Here is a 23,910-nt window from a genome sequence, read left to right as displayed (position 1 = left end):
TCTGTACATGGTTTCGCACTAGGGGTTTTGGTCAACTGTTTTTTCTTGCAACTCCTTTGAGGAAAGCTTGTTGGGTTGTTAACAGAAGGTGCCGTATCCGTTAAAAGACTTTTGCTTCTTTCCTTTAAACTATGGTGATCATCTAACAAAGAATTAATCGCTTGTCTTCTTGAAAGGCAATTCAAGTCACTATTAAAATCATAACTTGAGTGAAGCTTTCCTCGTTTTGACAGCTTCAGTTTTTTCATCAGTCTGCTACCAATCCCTGTATGCAACCTTTTGCGGTTGATTTTATTGCTAGTTGTTGTTAAAGATGTTTTCTTATGCCTGCCTTCCTTCTCCTTTGTGAAAGCAGACACTGTTCTACTAGTTTCTTCATCAAGTAAGTTAACAGTTTTTTTAGAGACATTACTAAGATATTCTGGTTCTAAATCAGGATTTTCAGCTCTGTGCAACTTCTGTTTAGACACATTAGCAAAGACTGTTTCTGCCTTCGATGGCTTCTTGTGTGTTTCTGAAATGCCATTTCCTACATAATCTTGATTGTTACTTGTCACACACTGGAAAAGAGAAGTTGTTGCATTGGCCTTGAGTCTGTTCTGGTTTCGAGTAGTTTTTTCTGGATCTTTCACTATCCTATCTTCAGGAAGTATACTTGTATTATGAATCACTAGAAAGCAAGTCTTGCGGTGCCTGTTGAGAGCGCTGGCTTGTGTGAATTGCTTACCACAACCAGAACATTTGAATGGACGTTCTCCAGTGTGAATCCGGAGATGCATTTTTAAGTGACTAGAGCGAGTGAAACCTTTTCTACAATGAGTGCAGACAAACCGAGATAAGTTTTGCTTTAACGAACTATCTGTAGTGGGATTAACAACTGCAGGGTTATATGATTTATCTAACTGGGTAACTTTGTTTTTAGATTTGCCAGTAGCACACTCACTGTTTCTAGTAGTGGTTGTATTGCCTTGCTTAGATTTTAAAGATGTCTGTAAAGAACTATACTTGGACTTAGCATTAAATTTTTCTCCTGGATTTTGTTTTGATAATGACTTTTTCAGCATTATTTGTTTTTCAAATCTTTGTGCTTTACTTTGAACTGGAACCAGGTTATTATTTGGAATTGAGATTTTTGGAGATTGTTCAACAACTAAATTAGAAAATTTGTGTTCTCTCCTTGAATTAGCTCCTGAATCCGGATCGTTAATTGAATTTATCGTAATTTCATTTGAGAATTGTTTCAATTTATCAATTGAATACTGCTTAGAGCATTGATCACTCTCTGATGGATTTTCAAAGTTCAAAATGGATATTTCAGGTTGACTAGAATGTTCTCTTAACGATGGATTTTCTATGATGAAAGGCTGATTATGTTGCTCTTCTGGTAAGGTGATGCCAGAGAAAGGAGACGCTGCAGCATGATGTCTACGACTTTCAGCTTGAGCATAGAATTTTCGAGTGAAAGGAGACAATATACGTTCAGTCGAAAACCTGTACTTGTTGATGTTATTCAAAGCTTTTTTAATTACTCTACGCACATTCTGGTTGAGAGAATTTTTCGCAACCAACCCTAATTGGGAATTATCAGGGTTAGAAGTCTTTCCATCCAGATTAAAGTTGGAAAATTTTCTTCGCTGAAACTGTAACGAGCGGCTGTGATCCTGCTTATTCTGACGAGATTTGCTGTAGGGATGCAACTTGTTTGGAAGAGTTCCTCTCTTCATTAAAGGAAATTTTTTGACATTACCAGTTTTACTGGTAGAACCTGAGTCTGACATCTTCAATTGTATTTCAGGAGCGGAATATACAGTTCGACTGGAGCTGAGTGGTACTTGGAATACTTTGGATTTTTTTGAAGTTACGGACCCATCATTGTAATTGGGTACAAAATCCTGATTAGATACTGAGCTTGTCTGAGATTTTGCTAAGGCAGTAGATTTATGATTAGAGTTTATGTGTATTAGTAAAGAAATTAAATCAGCAAAGACAGTCTGACACTGGGGACACTGTCTGGGGGATACAGCTGGAGTCATGGTAGGGGATTCTAATTCGCTCTGTTTGAATTTCAAGTGAGAAAGAAGCTGTTCAAAATCACTAAATGTCATCTCACAGCAGTCACATATGTAAATGCCATGACCAACGTAATGCGAATAGAACTCATCTCTTTTATCAAAGACAAAACCACAACATATGAATTGGTTTGATGTTTTATCCAAGTCAAGTGCTGCTGTCGTTTCAGGCCATTCATTCCCTGACACTGACAGAGCTACTCGAGCAAAACTGCATGTCTTTCTGTGCCTGTTGAGAGCACTTGACTGGGTAAAGGCCTTCTGACAATGGCTACATCGGAATGGTCGTTCTCCTGTGTGAGTACGATGGTGCATAATCAGATGACCACTACGGGTGAAAGTCTTTTCACAATACTTACATGCAAATCTTTTGAATAAAGGTGTGGATGAAATATTTGTAGATGAGTCCATGTTCCACTGGTTCCAGTTGTTGCTGGAATCCTCCCAGACAACATAATTATTCATAGCAGACATTTGCTTCTCAATTTCAAGCTTTCTACTTTTGTCCATAGAAACCAGAGCTTGAGAAGCAAGAGAAGAATTTTTTAGATTAAATAATAAATCTGGTGAATTGGATTCCATAGCTTGAAGATGGCAAACACCATCAGAATTTGTTTTATTCAGACCTTTAGATTTCTTATTATATAAACTAGATTCTAAGAGAGATTCTTTGTTAGAGACTGGATCTTTAGATGAGACTTCAATGATAAAATTCTCATCTTCATCATCTTTATCTTCTCTCTTGATTGTGGAAGAATTATCTAGAAATGTTGACTGATGTCTAATTTCAGAATTGTTCTCATCAAAACTGTTCGGTTCAGAAGTATTCCAATCTTTAAAAGATTGGTGGCTAGCTAGATGTAAGTTAAAACTATCATTGCCTACAAACATTTGACCACAACATGTAAATGTACAGGTATCTTCGTTTTTCACTAATGTAGGAGAGGTCATATCAGAGGAGTCTGTGTGGTTACTCTCTTTCATCAATGTAGCAGACATATCTTCACAAGGATTGACTAGATTCTCTTGATCATCAGAAAATATTTGTTGGTTGGCAATATTTTGCTGATTAATGTCTAATGAATGAGTTATTAAATGTGAAATTACATCACTCTTATCAGAAAATATCTCATCACAAAAGGGACAATTATATGTAACATCAACAATTTCTGTTTTAATTTGAATGTCTGGGCGGTATACTGTGCTTGAAGCACAACTTTCAAGGTTTCTATTGTTCTGACTGGAATTATTCCTAGAAGACAAATTAATCTCTTGTGTATAATTTTTACTTCCAGAGTCCACTTGAGTGCAATTTATCTTAAAAGAACAGACCTTCTGGTGTTTGATAAAGTCGTCAAGTTTCAGGTACTCACAGCTACAGTATTCACATTTTATGATACCTTCATTGCCTTCTTCACAAGGGATTTTATCAATACTATTAAATCTCACCTCAGACATCTGGCTATAATCTCTATTTAATTGATAATCCTCTCCAGCTACATTTTGCTCAGACAATAAAGAACTTTTATTTTTATCCAAGTCTGAATCTATTTGGATTAGGTCCCCTTCATCTTCTTTTGTTCGGGTCTGTATATTGTGAAGCATTAGTAACTTAATTCGGCAACAGGTTTTCAGGTGTCTGTTGAGAGCAGAAGTCTGGGTGAATGCTTTTGTACAGTACTGACATGAGTATGGCCTCTCTCCTGTATGGGTGCGAAGATGTTGCATTAAATGACCAGACCGTGAAAATCCACGATTACAATATTGACAGACATAGCGCCGAGTTTCAGACTGGTTCTCCTCATTTGAAGAGGCCCAATTAGGTTTGGAGATGATGTTATCTGAATTATGAAGCAGTGTTTTTCTCTCATTTTTACTTGCTGTTCTTTGATAGTCTGATAGTACAACATTTGAGATCGTTTGCATATTTTCAGAGTGTTGTACCTCTGAACGTATTACAGAACTGTCAACATCAGTCGAGTGATTGTCTTTTATATGGAAACTCTTCATATGCTCATTAAAATCATCTTCCATGAATGTTTGGTTGCAACAAACAAACATCTTACAACTGTTTGTAAGATTCATACCATCTTTATTGAAACTAACTGTACCCTCTTTATTGGTATTTTTATCAGATGTAGATAAATCACCATTAACTTCTTTCAAATCAATCACTATTTGGTCTAACTGCTGGGAACTACTATCATTGTTATTATCCTTACTATCACTGTTTGTTTCAGTCCCTGATTTCAATTTGATATTTTCCTGAGAAACTGACCGGTTCAGAATTTTCTCTCCTGTCTTCTCACCAAGTGACGATCTATTAGTAGTTATATTATTCAAAGCTAAATGCTCATCCAGGTTTACTTTGTTGCGATACAGAGCACAAGAGCTGCTATTGTTGCTAGATCTGCCTACAGTCCTTGCTTTTGACAGCAACTCTCCTTTCAAAGGCTGAACATTAGAAGTGTTTTGTGTCCTTTCTAAACTATCACAAACTACTGACTGTTCAGTCACTTTATCCTGGCAACCATTTTCATCAATGTCTTCACAGTCAGACTGGTTGTTTGCAACAGTCAGTGGAGAACACAAAACGATGTCAGCAAACTGAGAGCTTTTACCTTTAGTACTGTTGTTGGAAATATTTTCAGCCGACAGATTCGCAAAGGTGGTAGAAGTACCACATATTTTCAGATGTTGCTCAAATTTAGACGATGAATAATAGTTCTCCTTACAAAACCAACAAACATAATGCTTTTTATTTGTGTGGAGAAGGACATGCTCTTCTAGTAGCATCAATGAAGAAAATGATGCAGCACAATAAGAACAAGAAAATTTCCTCACTGAATCTTTATTGTTGGTTGTAATTTCCTGTTCAGATAAGTTATTTGACAGAGTGCTACACTGCTCATCAGTTTGACCAGAAATGTCAATATTTTCTGCTTTGGAAGTGTAAGAAAGCATATCACACGCAGAAGTGTTGCCTAAACTGTCCATAGAGCTAAGATTATCAGAACATTTACTTTTGTCATCATGTTGGTCAGATAAACTAGATAAAAGTTGCCAATTCTCAAACAGTTTGGAATTATCTGACTTATTCTGTAGAGGACTAATTGCCTCTCTGGTTGTTTTGCTCTCGGTAGAGTTTGAATCCAGCTGACCGGTAATTACTAAATCATTAGTCACTTGCTTGTCTACGGTGTTAGCAATACAGGATTCTGACAATATCATTGCACAGCTCTTTGAATGTTCATAAAAAGTACCAGAATTTTCAAACGTTTTGGAGCATTTTGAACAGGTCAGTGATTTCTCAGCAACAGATAATGTTACATTGACACTGCACTGCTCTTGAGGACTCGAAACTTTTTCAAAACCAATCGAACAATTACTTATAGTATTATCATCCATATGATATTGATCTTTTAGCTGGCTCACATTAGAGCTATTGCTGTAAATTGCTGGTGCATCACTGATTGTCATGTCAGTGCAACCTTTTCGGTCGGGCTTGGATTTTGCAGTTGTGGAATAAAAGCTGGAAGAAAACGGTGGGGTTTCTGGCGAATAAGTATGGAAATGGCTATCTTCGAAATTTGGAGGTTCATCTGTATTGCTGTTCACGGAAGAGTCAGCAATCTGAGAAATATCAGTTGTAATCATGTCTCTAAAGTCACTTCCTAAGGTCAAAGTGACATTAGGTTCAGGAATTTCAGGTGATATACTAGAATCATTGGATTGCAAACTTCGGAAACGATTTGCGCCTCTTAGTTGGTTAGTCAGTTCAACGACAGCTGTTGGTTTTGTTACATTAGAATTAGATGCAATCATGGAATTTTCCTGACAGCTGACACCTTCTTCAATCTGATCAATTTTTAGCTCACCAGAACATTCTTGGAGATTATTGTGCACAACTTGCAGGGCACTCCCAAGAATCATATTTTCCTGTTCCTCAGAGTATGAACTGTTCAAAGTACCATCAAATTTTGCCTTGTCAAGATTATTTAAGGTATGAGTCCCATGGAGAAGCTTGCTATTTTTATAAACAGTGGCTTCTGGTTTGTAAGCGTTTAAAACTGCCTCATTTTCTGCTGAATTTGATTGTGTAGAACAATTAAGTCTGGCTGAGTTGACTGACTGACTGGAACTGGAAGAACAATCAGAGGTTTGGTGATTAGCAACTAAAACATTGCTAAAAAATTCCAAGCTACCTTTTTCTTGCTTGAAATCATTACGACTCAACTGCTTGGTACCTTTATATTTCCTGATATAATTCTTTCTCATGTGTCTTGAGAGCAACTGAGAATCAGTAAAGCTTTCCAGCATCAACGGGGAATTGTACAGAAGATCATCATTTAGTTCACTATCTTGCAAGGAGATTGTATCTTTGCCTTTTCTGTGGCACTCAACATGATTCCGCAGCTCTTTGCTGCTACTGAAGACTTGGCCACAGCAGGTAAAAGTGAAATTGTCAGGATCAAGACTGTCCTCTCTGATTTTACTGTCCAAGTTAATTACTTCAGAACGCTCCATTCCACTAACGGCATTTCCAGTGGTTTTAATGGAGACATTTAACTCTGGGTATCTGACTCGTAAGCAAGTTTTGGTGTGTCTGTTTCGAGCACTTGACTGTGAAAAGGCACGACCACAACTCTCACACTGGAACGGTTTCTCCCCTGTGTGTACTCGGATGTGTGTTTCCAGATGAGATTGTTTGAAGAATTCCTTGGGGCAATAACTGCAAGGGAAACTTTTGCGCTGAATGTCAAATTCATTTACAGTCTCCACAGCAACACGCGAATTAGAACTAACAAGATCTCTTTGCTCTAAAATGTTGACGTCTTCATTATGAATGGATTTGTTGGCATTGGAGTCTATTTGAGAATGGGAGGTTTTTTTAGACTCACTGGAATGTGAAGCTTTGTGAATCTGATACACAATGGAGGAATGGAAAGGCTTGGAACAAATATCACAAACAAAAGTAGTTGACGAATTGGATTTGGTTTCAACACCACTGCGTGTGTTAAAAACATTTCCTTTGTTAACCATTGCAACAGTAGGTTTTCCTTTGGTGTCAAGGGATTCTGATATCTTGCTAGTTTTATCAGGTAACAGAGAAATATTTGATTTGCAAGTGTTAGAGTTGGTCAATGGATGCTCAGTTTGAAACTCAGAGTTACTGGTTGAATGTGAAGAGTTCTTTTTCATTATCAGCGAATTAACTTTGTTTAAGAACTCTCTATGATTTAAAGACTTACTAGGGGATTTTTTAGTTGAAGTTTTAGATCTTGTGATGTGTTTGTTTCTTGCTGAAAAAGATCGCATTAAATTACTGGTTGAAGAATTCCGACTCTGCAACTGAGAAGTCTTTGATAAAGTATTAACCCGAAGGTGTTTCTTTATATGGACTTTAAGGTGAGGATATGATACAAACTCAACTAAACAAATGCTACACTGATAGGTTCTATCATTTTTTGTATTAAAACTTTTTTTCCTACGTTTTACTTGTCTAGACTCAGGTATAGAAGCTTTGAAACTTTGTGTCTTACTTTTAATCATGGAAGTTGAAGCATTTTTTAGTAGGGGGGATGGAGTTTTTACAAAGCTGTTCTTGGTTGAATCAGTGTGATCATTAACTATATCAAAGTCATCATGCACAACATCTTCATTAGGCTTTAATTGACTTTTATGTGCTGCTGGACACACTTTTGAGTGGCTGTCATATTTAGACACTTGTTGAAAATTGTCACCACAGAACTGACACGTGAAAGAAATGTCACTGCCAAGGGTTAAGTCAGAGGTAAGGTGATATTGTGCAGTGGTGTCCCACTGAATATTCGAATTAATGCTTTGGGCAACACTGCATGTCTTTAGATGGCGATTAAGTGCACTTGATTGTGTAAATGAATTACCACAAAAATCACATTTAAAGGGTCTTTCTCCTGTATGCGTACGCAAATGCTGGGTCAAACGGCTAGTACGTGTGAATTGGCGGGAGCAGAACTGGCAAGTTAAGTGTTGGTGAATTTTGCTTTTCACAGAAGATTTTAACTTGGAATTTATATTTTTTTGAACTTTGTTAGCATTTTCGGCAATTTTTTCATTGTCACTTTGATGAGATAATTGGTTGAAATGTTTACTACTTGTCAAATCATTATTTGGCAGAATTTGAGTTGAGAAAGAATTAGATGAGTCCTTCCAAGATTTGTCCCCGTTACAAGCAAGCAACTGATCTGAAGACAGAGAATCTTGTGAAGTAAAAATACCAATGGATGTATCGCTAGAGCAGTCTTTTGGTAATGTTTTTTTGGTAATTGCATCGGTTTTCTCCCGCAACAGTCTGAGATTTTCAGCCAAACTATCAATGTCTGATAACTGAGAATGGTCGATTTTTAACTGTTTATTAGAACTGTTACCAGGTGACATATTATTTTTATCCCAGACATACGTGCTATCTTGAGATTGGTCAGTTAGTTCAATTGTTATTGGATCAAATATGGGATCATGTTGGTTATTTGCTTGAGAAAAGCATAAGTTGTTCTTTGGAGATTCCATATGGTTATCAGTTAGATTGATGGTGATCTTGTTTTGGTCAAGACCATCTTTTGTCACCTCCGGCGGATTATCACGAACAATTATTTGATACTGCGACTCAGAACTTGACAACATATTCAAATTTTCTTTGGTTGACGACTGCTTTTTACCATTTATAGATGTGTTTGTCTTATTATGGAACTGGTTTTGTTTCTTTCCTATTTTATTGATAGTAGTAACGTCCTTCATCATACCATCGACTTGGCTGTGGTTGTTTGGTAACAGGCTCAATAATTCAGATTGAGACGGGTCATTGTGACCAGCTATGTGCTCATTGTAATCAGAAGAATCTCTAAATGTTTTATTACAACAAACAAACATTATGTCATCATTTGTTTCAGTATTATCATTTGAAAGTGTTCCGAGTGATGTAAACGCACTTTCTGAAGCAGATAGCATTGCATACTGCTTTTCTGCTGCCGCAATAGAAGTCTCTAGCATTTTCACGTTAGCTGATAACTCCAGGCTATCTTTGTTTGGCACTTTAGTACAGATTTTCATATGGCGATAGAGAGCACTGGACTGAGTGAAGGCTTTGTGACACTGTTGGCAAACGTAAGGGCGTTCACCTGTGTGAATACGACGGTGCATCACCAAGTGGCCGTTGCGAGAGAATGATTTTGAACAATAGTTACAGGTATATTTCTTTGAAGCTGTAATGTCTGTAATTGCAGACATGCTTGAGTTCCCATTTGCAAGAAAAGGGAGTTCCTTTGTACCTGCAGTATTGTTTACAAAGTTCAATATAGGTGGCCATTCGACTGATGCATTCTGGTCCGTACTATCCATGATGTGATCGGAAGCAATCTAGTTAACCTGGTTCAAGATCACAACAAAGCTTCTCTTTCTTGAGAAGTAATAGAGTAGCTGATGAAAAATATGAGCCACTTACAAATCCCTGTATTAGGTACCATGGCAACAGTTGAAGAGAAATGATATAAGTGAATATCGGTTACCATGGAGATAACTTATGTAGAAGGTACCAAATGTTACCAGGGTCTTCAATATATACGTCACAGAAACTTGCTTCTGTCATGAATTGGTGTGAGTTGATCTATGGAGATGCTGAAAGAAAGAAAAGCTTTTGTTATTGCATATGAAAAAAATGATACTCAGTGAATTAGTAAACAGTAAAGAAATCAGGATACAATATCTAACTGTATTAATTAATTAATTAATTAATGTAAATATAAAAAGTTCAAATGCTATCTTCCTCACATGGCATAATATTCATTCACCTTCAATAGGAGAATAAGGATCTCACATCATCACAGCAGAGCAGTTTCACACGAAAGACTTCAAATTATGAAAATATTCTGCCCAGTCCACCCCACGTCAATTTGCATTTAAAATATTAAATGTTCAGGAATTGACCGGGGTCTGGGAAGCCAGGAGGCTGCACCAGGCTCCAGTCTGGTCTGTAGAAACACTGCCAGATCAGACTGGAGCCCGGTGCAGCCTCCTGGCTTCCCAGACCCCGGTCGAACCGTCCAACCCGTGCTAGCACGGAAAACGGACGTTAAACGACGATGATGATGATGATGATGATGAATTATTCAGGCCTATGTTAAATAGCGTCCGCTTTCCATGCTAGCATGGGTTGGACGGTTCAACTGGGGTCTGGGAAGCCAGGAGGCTGCACCAGGCTCCAGTCTGATCTGGTAGTGTTTCTACAGCTGGATGCCCTTCCTAACGCCAACCACTCTGCGAGTGTAGTGGGTGCTTTTTATGTGCCACCGGCACCTGTAATTTAAAACTTCATCCTTGTTACCTTGTGTACTGCTGATTCCGGTTTGAAAGTGAAATTGTTTTTTATGCAACCACAATACAGGCAACAAGGAGAACTCTTCTAAAGGCACTCAAGCACAAGGTGATGGTGACGTATCTATCACCCAACTCAGACTCCAAAAGATGGAATAAATACCACAGGGAACCAACAACACCAACAGTCAAACACCCTTCACTAGTATGTTTATTTTATCGACCCTGAAAGGATGGAAAGCAAAGTTGTCTTTGGCAGGATTTGAACTCGTAGCTCAGAGAGTCAGAACTAAGATCACAAAGTATTTTATTTTATAATCTAGGGATTGCCAATTTGTCGTTTATATCATATCAATGTATAGATGGGCTGGACACGTCGCCCGGCTCACTGATAATCGGTGGACGCACGCAGTTGTCGAGTGGTACCCACGTGAGAGCGGAAAAGACCACCCGGAAGACCTCCACGACAGTGGAGTGACGATTGGGATCACGTGGATGAGAAAGGCGCGATCCAGAGAGGAGTGGACAGCGTGCTGTGACCAGCGGTGTCAAATGGACGCCTGACGGACTGGTCGGTCAAAGTGATCAGTGATCATATCAATGTATATATCATCACTTTTCTAAAGCCAGTAGTGTATGATTTAAGGTAAATTTAGCTACTATTACTAGCAGGCCAAGCAATTATATAGGAGCTTCTCTGTTAACTTGTCTAATGACTAGCGTGTCAGTACTGGTTGAAGTAAAAGAGCTTCACTTCTTAACAACCTTGTGATTTGGGGGAGTTGGAATATTGACCTCACTATATGGCATCTTGTGTAAGAATCCTCTACCATAAATTTGGGCTGACCAGCTTCGTGAGTGAAACTCAGAGAGAGAGAGAGAGAGAGAGAGAGTAAGGCAAACAAAATTGCATCAAACAACAAAAACCAGTGGCATCTAGTTATATTTCTCTTTACACTTAACACTTAAAATTTGCTCCTTAAGGGATCAATAAGGACAAAGTACAGGGAGTCAATATAATCAACTAAAACCCATTTAGCAGTGCTCCAGCATGGCCACAGCCCAATGACCAAAGCCAGTAAAAACCACATGCATCTTTATATATATATATATATATATATATATATATAAATATTTATCTTGTTTCAGTCATTGGACCATGGCCATGCTGTGGCATCCTGTTGAAGGATTTAGCTAAACAGATTGACCCCAATATTGATTTTGTTAAGTCTGGTACTTATTCAATTGGTCTCTTTTGCTGAACTGCTAAGTTATGGAGATATAAAGACAAACACACACACACACAGAGGACGGGTTCCCTTACAATTTCCATCTGTCAAATTCACTCACAAGGCATTGGTTAGCTTGGGGCTCTTGTAGAAGACACCTGCTCAAAGTGACATGCAGTGGAACTGAACCTGAAGTTATTTGGTTGCATAGCAAGCATCTTAACCACACAGTAATGATTTAAGGTATGCCTGTTAAAAAACAGAAGAAAAAAAGATTCTAAAATGATGAAATACAACAAATAGTTCACAAAATGACTAATTTATTCATTATTGAGCTGGTTTTCAGAATATTTTTTTAACAAAAGGTTCTAACGCTTTCTATTATGGTTTAAATTTTACTATGAATGGAGAGTTGTGAATCATAGAACCAGAAGGGAGGATCTTAGATCGATTGGCATGAAAAGAGTTAAACAAGGTGTCATAATTCTCCTTGCTCCATTTCATTTGTTTGCCTAAACATAAAGATTTAACTTGTTTGATTGATTCATCAGCAAGAAAGGCAACCAGCTGCAAAAAAAAAAAAAAAAAAAAAAAACCTTCCCTTCCCCCCCAGAGCAAAAACCATTTACGAAACTATGAAACAAGGGTGGAAAACAGCAAAAATACAAAACAAACAAACAATAGTAACCATGAACAATAACAAAAGCCTTTGAAACTTTTGTGCACTGACTCAAGTTTCAGAACACCTGTTTCTCCTGCACCTCAATCATAAATGTTCATATATATACTCAATGGCATGCTCCACTCGACTGGAACAGCTACAGCAGAACAGACTACTGAGTAACTCTCTTTACTCTTTTACTCGTTTCAGTCATTTGACTGCGGCCATGCTGGAGCACCGCCTTTAGTCGAGCAAATCAACCCCCCTGGGACTTATTCTTTGTAAGCCCAGTACTTATTCTATTGGTCTCTTTTGCCGAATGGCCAAATGACGGGGACGTAAACACACCAGCATCGGTTGTCAAGCAATGCTAGGGGGACAAACACAGACACACAAACATGTGGCCTCCGTGCCGGTGGCACGTAAAAACCAACATCCGAGCATGGCCGTTCGCCAGCCTTGTCTGGCACTTGTGTCAGTGGCACAAAAAAAACACCATCCGAGCGTGGCCGTTCGCTAGCCTCGTCTGGCACCTGTGTCAGTGGCACATAAAAAGCTCCCACTACACTCATGGAGTGGTTGGCATTAGGAAGGGCATTCAGCTGTAGAAACACTGCCAGATCTGACTAGCCTGGTGCAGCCTTCGGGCTTCCCAGACCCCAGTTGAACCGTTCAACCCATGCTAGCATGGAAAGCGGATGTTAAACGATGATGATGATGATATATATATATACATATATACGACAGGCTTCTTTCAGTTTCCGTCTACCAAATCCACTGACAAGGCTTTGGTCGGCCCGAGGCTATAGCAGAAGACACTTGCCCAAGATGCCACGCAGTGGGACTGAACCCAGAAACATGTGGTTGGTTAGCAAGCTACTTACCACACAGCCACTCAGCAAAGACTGAAATACAGAGTGTAGTGGGGATGGGGGAGGGGGGAGGTTATAAGAATTGCGGTTCCTATGCTAAGTATTTCATTGGTTATATTTGAGCCAATGGTCAGCTCAAGCAGAGTTGAGAGAACCTAATTAACAACGACTAAGTATCAAGTTATATAACAGCCCGACATTTGAAAAGCAAAGAGTCAATGATGGAACTACTACATGGTCATTCGATTTGCTAGAAACAGTAGCCAAATCTCTCTCAAATTACACCCTACTACCTTAAATCTTCTATTAAGTTCAATGATGACTATTTCAGTTGTTTCATAAACTGAACTACTAACTCAGTGATTTCTGTGTATGTGGCTGAGTATTCCACAGACACTTTTATCTTTGATGTCGTAATTCTTGGACAGAACCAGTGTGACATAGTGGGCTTCCAGATGAGCAAATCAGCAGGCCAGAAGCTGCACCAAGTTCCATGGTCAGTTTTGGCTTGGTTTTTACACCTGGGTGCCCTTTCTAATGCCAACCACTTTCCTGGCACCATTACCAGTGATATTTACAATGGTACCAGCACCCACACCAATGCTTCATTATGTGGTACCTTAGTTTTAAGATACCAATTCTCATGTGGTGGGTGTCTTTGTGAGTACAGCAATGCACTACAGAGTTTATAAAAAGACTCCCAAGGTACCCTTCAGTGGGATTGAACCAAAGACCTCACGTTTGTGAAGCAAACAACTTAATCACTTAAACATATTTGCACATGAGTGTGCAGAGTGCCGGGCTCACAGTCATGAGGTAGTGAGTTTGATTCCTGGACCAGGCGGTGTGTTGTGTTCTTGAGCAAGACACTTTATTTCACATTGCTCCAGTTCACTCAGCTGTAGAAAAGATTTGCGACGTCACTGGTGCCAAGTTATATCAGCCCCTTTGCCTTTCCCTTGGGTAACATTGCTGGCATGAAAAAGGGACACTGATATGCATGAGTGACTGCCGGTCTTCCTCAAACAACCTTGCTCAGATTTGTACCTCGGAGGGGAATATTCATCGTCATTCATGACTGAAAGGGGGTCTTTATGTATGTACATACATAGGTGCAGGTGTGACCTAGACAGAGGTGTGACCTAGACAGAGGTGTGACCTAGACAGAGGTGTGACCTAGACAGAGGTGTGACCTACACACAGGTGTGACCTAGACACAGGTGTGACCTAGACACAGGTGTGACCTAGACAGGTGTGACATAGACACAGGTGTGACCTAGACACAAGTGTGACCTAGACAGGTGTGACATAGACACAGGTGTAACCTAGTCACAGGTGTGACATAGACACAGGTGTGACCTAGACATAGGTGTGGCTGTGTGGTTAAGAAACTTGCTTCCCAACCATGTTGTCTTGGGATCATTTTGGGCATCTTCTATTATAGGCCCAGGCCAACCAAAAGCCTTGTGAGTCGATCGGGTAGATGGAAACTGAAAGAAGCCAGCTGTTTGCATGTGTATGAGTGTGAGTCTTTGTGTATGCCTTTGTCTTGACATTGTGCGACAGTTTTAAATTATCAATGTCACATATGTTATGTTGTTTATTTCCAGTCAACTATGAAAAACAGGTCTGAACATGAGGGAAGTCAAACCTTGCTTGGAAACATGTAAGTGTTGGCAACAGGAAGTGCATCTGGTCATAGAAAATCTGCCTCAACAAATCCTGTCTGACCCATGCAAGCCATCATCATCATTTAGTGTCCATTTTCCATGCTAGCACTAGTGAGCCAGAGTGCTGCACCAGGCTCCGGTCTGTTTTGCCTGGGTTTCTACAGCTGGGTACCCTTCCTAATGCTGACCACTCCACAGAGTGTAGTCGGTGCCTTTTATGTATCACCAGCACTGGCCATAACTACCATTTCACAGCTGGATACCCTTCCTAATGCTGACCACTCCACAGAGTGTAGTCGGTGCCTTTTATGTATCACCAGTACTGGTCATAACTACCATTTCACTAAGCTTGATTTGACTTCTGAAGTACAGCAAATCACCAAAAGTCTCGGTCACTTGTTATCGCTTCTGTGAGACTCAACATCTTAAAATCCTATTTCATCACCTCATCGCACGTCTTCCTGGGTCTACCACTTCCACAGGTTCCCTCCACAGTTAGAGATCAGCACTTATTTATGCAGCTCTCCTCATCCATACACATCACAGTTGATGGAGCTAAGTGACACAGGTTACCACAGCAGTACTCTACAAAATCCACACAAGCCAAAGCTTATTGGAACTGGGAACTATCTAGCCATCACAGTATAAAATATGTTGTACAAGGACTGGCACTTTCAAACATGTATAGGCCATCTTTACATCTAATTTAGAGACTCCCTCATTGGATTGCAGCTTTGTACACTTAACTCTTTTTCTCTTTTATACTTGTTTCAGTCATTTGACTGCGGCCATGCTGGAGCACCGCCTTTAGTCGAGCAACTTGACCCCGGGACTTATTCTTTGTAAGCCCAGTACTTATTCTATCGGTGTCTCTTTTGCCGAACTGCTAAGTGACGGGGACATAAACACACCAGCATCGGTTGTCAAGCAATGCTACGGGGGACAAACACAGACGCACAAACATATACACACACATACATATATATATATATGTACATATATACGACAGGCTTCTTTCAGTTTCCGTCTACCAAATCCACTCACAAGGCATTGGTCGGCCCGGGGCTGTAGCAGAAGACACTTGCCCAAGATGCCATGCAGTGGGACTGAACCCGGAACCATGTGGTTGGTTAGCAAGCTACTTACCACACAGCCACTCCTGCACCTATGGCCATACATACAAAAACATGTGTTTCCATACCTGAGTCCAGTCCAGTAACTTAGCAATTTGATAAAAATTGATAAAATTACTATTTCACTGAAATAAATCTGTCCATCGGCCTGTCTGTCACTACAGAACTTTATGAAAAGTTAGGCGTACATTGATAGCTATGCAGGTGACCAAGAGAAGCTGTGAGCTCTGAACTACCCATCTGTCATCACATCTCTCCAGCTGTATAACTAAGCCTATTCACCTGTCTATCAAGCAGAACAATCTATTCAACAGGCAATAGATAAATGAACAGACAGAGGGCTTGACAGACTGACTGATAGTTTCGTTTTTGACACCCTAAGAGTTTGACTAAGTGGACAGATGGACAAACAGACAGGCTTATGGACAGAATAATTGATGGCAGAAACGTTAGCACTCCGGGTGAAATGCTAAGCGGTATTTCGTCTACCGTTACGTTCTGAGTTCAAATTCCGCCGAGGTCGACTTTGCCTTTCATCCTTTCGGGGTCGATAAATTAAGTACCAGTTACGCACTGGGCTCGATATAATCGACTTAATCCGTTTGTCTGTCCTTGTTTGTCCCATCTATGTTTAGCCCCTTGTGAGCAATAAAGAATTAAGATTAATTGAATAAGATATACGTACTCACAGCTTGTCTTGGCAACCCGTGAAACAAGAATACATCTAAACTTTCACATCAGTTTCTGTTGCTATGACGAACCACAATTCTGTGGAGTTGGTATACAGAATTTTCAATTCCGACTCCTCTATCTGTTCATAGATTAACCCTTTCCTTACCATATTTATTTTGAGATACTCTCTCTCTCTCTCTTACTCTTTTACTTGTTTCAGTCATTTGACTGCGGCCATGCTGGAGCACCGCCTTTAGTCGATCAAATCGACCCCAGGACTTATTCTTTGTAAGCCTAGTACTTATTCTATTGGTCACTTTTACCGAACTGCTAAGTTATGGGGACGTAAACACACCAGCATCGGTTGTCAAGCGGTGTTGGTCGGACAAACACAGACACACACATATATATACATATATACGACGGGCTTCTTTCAGTTTCCGTCTACCAAATCCACTCACAAGGCTTTGGTCGGCCCGAGGCTATGGTAGAAGACACTTGCCCAAGATGCCACGCAGTAGGACTGAACCCGGAACCATGTGGTTGGTAAGCAAGCTACTTACCACACAGCCACTCCAAGCATATTTTTACCAACTCCAAGTCCAGTGACACAATAAATAATTGCTTGTATCACTGACTTCTAAGTGAGGCAAGCAAGTGGCAGACAGATAGATGGATGGATGGGAGGATAAGTAGTTCGACAGAGATTGCTAGGTAGACAGTGAGACAAGCAGAATGATTAGACAGAAAGACACAGATATTCAGTCATACAGATATTTGGTTACACTGATTGATCAATTGATCAATTGAATGATTGTGTGGATGGATGAACGAATGGGAAGACAGACAGACAGACAGAGAAGTTAATCTGGACTGATATCAGGCACTGCATGTATGAACAAGTTCATAAGCATATATGGTTATATATTTACTTTTATGAATGTGCATGTGTGTATATATATATATATATATATATATATGTATTCACCACTACCCTTACCTATTTCTTTATTACCCACAAGGGTCTAAACATAGAGGGGACAAAACAAGGACAGACAAAGGGATTAAGTTGATTACATCGACCCCAGTGCGAAACTGGTACTTTATTTATCGGCCCCCCGAAAAGATGAAAGGCAAAGTCGACCTTGGTGGAATTTGAACTCAGAACGTAATGGCAGACGAAATGCCTATTTCTTTACTACCCACAAGGGGCTAAACACAGAGAGAACAAACAAGGACAGACAAAGGGATTAAGTCAATTACATCGAGCCCAGTGCGAAACTGGTACTTTATTTATCGACCCCTGGAAGGATGAAAGGCAAAGTCGACCTCGGTGGAATTTGAACTCAGAACGTAACGGCAGACGAAATACCACTAAGCATTTCGCCCGGTGCGCTAACATTTCTGCCAGCTCACCATCATGAATTATACTCTCCTTATCATTACTACTACATCTCATCCACTATTTTTACATCAACACCATCACTTTTAAGAACCTAATCACAACCACTATCACCACACCTATGTCATTGCTCCGATGTAAGGACAGTCAAATCAAATACACACTGAAACTCATTGTTATTATCTTCCATATGATGCATTAGAATAACCCTTGCTTTTGTTTGTCAACGGTGAAGATGACTACCATTTTGGTATACCACAAGTTGGTGGGATTAGCTCAAAAAAAAAAATCACTTATGAGGAATGAATTATACTTACTGATTATAACTAAAACTTATTCATTTAGTCACCTTTATCATCATCGTTTAGCGTCTGCTTTCCATTCTAGCATGGGTTGGACGGTTCAACTGGCGTCTGGGAAGCCAGGAGGCTGTACCAGGCCCAGTCTGATCAGGCAATGTTTCTACGGCTGGATGCCCTACCTAACACCAACCACTCTGTGAGTGTAGTGGGTGCTTTTTACGTGCCAGACGATGCTGGCAAACAGCCATGATCAGATAGTGCTTTTTACGTGCCACCGGCACGGATTTTACGTGCCTTTTACTAGTATACAGTAGAAACGTATGCCAAATTAGAATTCGAGACATGTTCAACATATGTATGTCCCAAAAAGAACTATGTTTAGGATGCATGTAAGATTTTGAGGTAGCATTAACGATGATATCGTAGGGATAGAGCCTGGACAATTTTGTAATCTTTCAATCAGTTTTGTAAGAAGCTTGCAATAATATGTATGAGAACGAAGGATGCCAAGAGTTATGTATACATAATAATTATACATAGGTGCAGGAGTGGCTGTGTGGTTGGAAGCTTGCTACCCAACTTCACAGTTCCGGGTTCAGTCCCACTGCATGGCACCTTGGGCAAGTTGTCTTCTACTATAGCCTCGGGCTGACCAAAGCCTTGTGAGTGAATTTGGTAGACAGAAGCTGAAAGAAGCCCGTCGTATATATATATATATATATATATTATATATATATATAATATATATATATATATATATATGTATGTATGTATGTACTTGTGTGTCTGTGTTTGTCCCCCACCACTATCACTTGACACCGATGTTGGTGTGTTTGCGTCCCCGTAACTTAGTGGTTCAGCAAAAGAGATTGATAGAATAAGTACTAGGCTTACAAAGAATAAGTCCTGGGGTTGATTTGTTTGACTAAAGGCAGCCCTCCCTCTCTCTGTCTTTCTGCAATCATTTCCTTATAAATCTAGCATCTCCTTACATATCTCTTTTGCACTACAGTCATTTTAACCATAAATCTTCATAGTAACATCTGTCAAATCATTAAATTCAAGAGGCAAACTACTCTCAAAATGCTGCCATCAAATTAAATAAATTCATTTTGAGAAACTCTGTTCTGCCCACAGGTTGATTACAACATGAACATATATACAGAATTTCACTGAAATGTAATGTTTATGTATCCATATTTTAAAAAATTAATCACGTATTATCTTGTAGCTTCAAGATTTTGAAGATGTAATCATTTAATTTTAGAATGACATTGTAGGGTAGGTGGGAAAGACTGGATCTGGCCAGTTTGAACATAAAACAGGTAGACCATTTGGACTGGATATGGCCGGTTTAAATGTTAAAGGGTTAAATATAAACTGAGAAGCTAGAAAGATTAATGCTAGCATGCTGAATAAAGCAAGAACAGACATTGTGTTCATTATCCAACTAAGAACACTCATGTTCTTCGGATGAAAGAGGAATGTCTTTGGAAGCAAATCTTCTATTTTCAGATTACTCAGTCAAATGTAATGCTCATTCATTAACATTGTTTTTAATTAATCAGGCATTATCTTGGAGCTTTGCGATTTCAATGATTTGAGTGTGTACTTTTAGATTCTTCCAAATCCTCGGATGGTTCCCTGGGAGTAGTTGATCAATTTTGATACCAAGGCAACAAAATTAGCAGTCGAGGAGTGTGTTCTAACAACACAGTAGGCAGAGTAAAAATGGAGTGGGAAAAGTTTAGGGAGTTATTGTCTTTGTTGGCAGCAAAGGGCTTTTCTCACTAAGTGATGGGCAGATTGTATGATGCTTGTGCACGAAGCAAGATGCTGCATGGTAGCGAAACATGGGCAGTGATAACAGAAATGTACAAAGACTAGAAAGAAATGAGGTGATTATGCTCTGCTGGATGTGTGCATGAACAATGGAGCACAAAATAGAGGAAAAATGTGAATAAAAGAAAAGTTACATAAACATAAATACATACATGAATATATTTATCTCTCTCTCACTTTCGGAGAGGCACAAGCACCTACACGCACATATACATACACGGCAGTAACTTCCGCCTACCGAATTCAATCACAAAGCTTCGGTCGGCTCGGGGCTATAGCAGAAGACACCTGCCAAAGTGCCATGCAGTGGGACTGAACCCGAAACCATATAGCTAGGAAGCTATATATATATATATATATATATGTATAAATATGGTACCTGTGCTGGTGGCACGTAAAAAGCACCCACAACACTCATGGAGTGGTTGGTGTTAGGAAGGGCATCCAGCTGTAGAAACACTGCCAGATCAGACTGGAGCCTAGTGCAGCCTCCTGGCTTCCCAGACCCCGGTCAAACCGTCCAACTCCTGCTAGCACGGAAAACAGACGTTAAACGATGATGATGATGATGACTGCATCTGAAGGAAGAATGTACTGGTGTGGACGTGTGCATACTGAGGATGACAGTGAGACAAAGTGCCGGCCTAGAGAAGAAGAAGACCAAGGAAGACATGGGTAGAAATGGTGAAAGTTGATCTAAAGAGACTGGACCTCATGGAGATAATAAAGGATCACATGTGGTGAGACAATCTACAGGAAAAGACCCCTAAAAACCATATAAGTATGGTGATGACAATGACACAAACACACACACCACCATCATCGTTTTGATGTTGAATTTCGCATATTCACAACGAATTCACTGAGGTAGGTTTTCTACAACTAAGATACCCTTCTTGTTGCCAAGTGTTCCCATATAAGGTAATATTTCCCTGTGGCCAGGCATGTTTTCATGGACGACTGAAGATGATGATGACATTGCTGGCGAAGGGCTGCACCTGTGCAGTAGATTTTGAAGAAATTAGGATATATAAACTAGAGGCACATAGTTTGATCGCCTTGTGTTTATATATTTAACCCAAGGTGTTCCTGCTGAAGACGATTTCACCTAGGCAGCTACAGGTTATTTACTTGCTAAACTAAAATCAGAAACCAATTGGTCCAGGAAACTAGAGGATAAAATGTTTTTATTTTTTCATTTCATTCCTGCCGAATTTTATCCCTAATTTTTGTGGTTATAGAACTTAGCTGTTCTTTCTAGTGTGCTGAATCCCACGAGTGGATTCCTGATGTGTTTAAATGTACACTGTATTTTATAACTATATATATGTGTGTGTGTGTCTGTGTGTGTATACAACTATATAAAGTGGGGAGGCATTTAGTAGTCTACTTGACACTTAGGAATTAGTCACTAAATCCCCGCTTGCATAGCACTGCATTGTCTTGAAAAAGAGAACAAGTTGGACAAGATATTCTTAGAAAAGCCTAATAAGATAGGAGGGTTGTGGGATCGTGTCTTAAATGCCTCCGAACATAGGTCTGTTTGATCAAGGGTGACCAGGGTTAGACTACATCAACAACGACAAATATGTGTGCGTTTATACACACGTGGCTGTGTGAGTAAGTTCAAGGCACTTTGAGCAAGTGTCTTCTTTAACTATAGCTATGGGACGATCAAAGCCTTGTAAGTGAAGCTGGTAGAAGGAAACTGAAAAACAAAATATAGTCTACAGTATGTGTTTGTGTGCACACGCGCACGAATGTCCGTAAACAAACACCACCATCATACAAGCGGTGTTAGCATTTTTTTAAGAAAACATGCAGTCTTGGGAAAATTATAACCTTGCTCAGAAAAAAGGAAACGGATTGACGACAGGAAGACCATCTGACCACAGAAAATCTTAATGAATTTCTTTTGATCTATACAAGGAAATTGGATATTAAATCGATAATAATGATGTTTGATTATAATGTTTTGATTTTGTCGAGTTATACCGAAGGAATGCCTATATATTTATATACATATATTCTTTATATTTACACTCACATATAAACACGTCTACTTGCATATACACACGTGCGTGTACCTATATAACATATACATCGAACGGCGTTCTTTCGTTTTGACCCGCAGAAGGGTTCGAACCAACGAGGAAGCCTTCTTGCAGTCGTTCTAACAGCAAAGAAATGGCAGCTACATTCCCTTAAATAGCACCCTATCGCCCTCAACAAGGAAAGTCACACTGGACAATTGTAGTCCAAGATGCACTAAAAGATATAAGAAAAGGAGAAGGGTTTGTCATGGTTTAAATGCTCAATCAGGCCTGACCTGGAGCCCAAACACCACATATACAAATACACACTCATATCTATCCATCTATCTATCTACCTAGCCATCTATCTATCTATCTATCTACCTATCTATCTAGCCACCTATCTATCTAGCCACCTATCTATCTATCTATCTATCTAGCCACCTATCTATCTATCTAGCCACCTATCTATCTATCTAGCCATCTATCTATCTATCTACCTACCTACCTATCCATCCATCTCTCTCTCCGTCTGTTTATCTATCTATCTATCTGTCTGTCTATCTATCTATCTATCTATCCAGCCATCCACATAAAACAAAGTGTACACCTCTTCGATGTCCTGAGAAAATAAATAGAAAAATACTTCGTGTGTGTTTGCGAGTTAACTTCGATCATGTCTGCATTTAAAAAAAATAATTAATTAATTACAATAAACAAACAAACAAACAAACAAAAAAACAACAACAGAGAGAAAGTTCCGACTGCTTACCGTTATTTCTCCTTTCATCAGTTTCATTTGAAAGACGAAATCGAGCAGAATTTAAGAGTTTTAAAAGGAAGAAAACCGATGAATCTTGGAGGGAATACGACCACGGTGTAGAATTTTAGAGCCATCAGGATTAATTTCCATTGTAGAAACGTAGCAAAACAAGCAGGTAATTATATACAAATAATATAAATACATACATACATAGTTATACCGATACATATATAGTTCTGTGAGTGCGTGTGTATATAAATATGTTTATATATATGTACATGTATGTATATATATTATTATTCACTTCAATTATTAGCGCTTAACAAAGTACCATTAGTTGGGAACGAAGGGGAGGTAACTGTGGCGGCGAGGGGTAATTATACGTGCTTCCGGTTCGATTGTCTCGTTTCATTGTCTCTAAGTAGAGTGCCAGAGGTATGGGTCTGTCACACCTTATCGTCTTATCGTCTTCGATCGCCCGTAATGGCTAGTATAGAGCCTGAGGTATACACTCAGTATTAGTTTGCGGTGCGTGGTTGCGGTAAAGAACAAGCGAGCTGGCAGAAACGTTAGCGCGCCGGGCGAAATGCTTAGCGGTATTTCGTCTGTCGTTACGTCCTGAGTTCAAATTCATCCGAGGTCGACTTTGCCTTTCATCCCTTTCGGGGTCGATAAATTAAGTACTAGGGTCGATACAATCGACTTAATCCGTTTGTCTGTCCTTGTTTGTCCTCTCTGTGTTTAGCCCCCTGTGGGTAGTAAAGAAATAGGTTTTTCGTCTGCCGTCACGTTCTGAGTTCAAATTCCACCGAGGTCGACTTTGCCTTTCATCCCTTTCGGGGTCGATAAATTAAGTACCAGTGAAACACTGGGGTCGATATAATTGACTTAATCCGTTTGTCTGGCCTCTCTG

At 39.5% G+C, this 23,910-nt stretch overlaps 1 protein-coding gene across 2 annotated transcripts in view; it reads right to left on the bottom strand.

Moving 5' to 3' along the window:
• The window catches only part of LOC115221598, a 24,289-nt gene extending 931 nt beyond the window's left edge, over positions 1-23,358 (bottom strand). Inside the window, exons 1-3 of one of the 2 annotated variants that reach the window (XM_036510693.1) lie at positions 23,007-23,358; positions 6,127-9,722; positions 1-6,096 (exon numbers count right to left, since the gene is read on the bottom strand). The exon at positions 1-6,096 is cut by the window's left edge and continues 931 nt beyond it. In XM_036510693.1, the coding sequence (XP_036366586.1) occupies positions 1-6,096; positions 6,127-9,446 (9,416 nt within the window). In that variant the 5' untranslated portion in view covers positions 9,447-9,722; positions 23,007-23,358. Of the gene's footprint in view, positions 9,723-23,006 lie in introns of both variants that reach the window. The other variant, XM_029791798.2, reaches the window with a different exon arrangement.
• Positions 23,359-23,910: the final 552 nt, after the last annotated feature.

This window comes from Octopus sinensis, linkage group LG18, assembly GCF_006345805.1.
Source record: "Octopus sinensis linkage group LG18, ASM634580v1, whole genome shotgun sequence".
NCBI classification, from domain to species: domain Eukaryota; kingdom Metazoa; phylum Mollusca; class Cephalopoda; order Octopoda; family Octopodidae; genus Octopus; species Octopus sinensis.
This window is presented reverse-complemented; position numbering and strand designations above follow the sequence as displayed.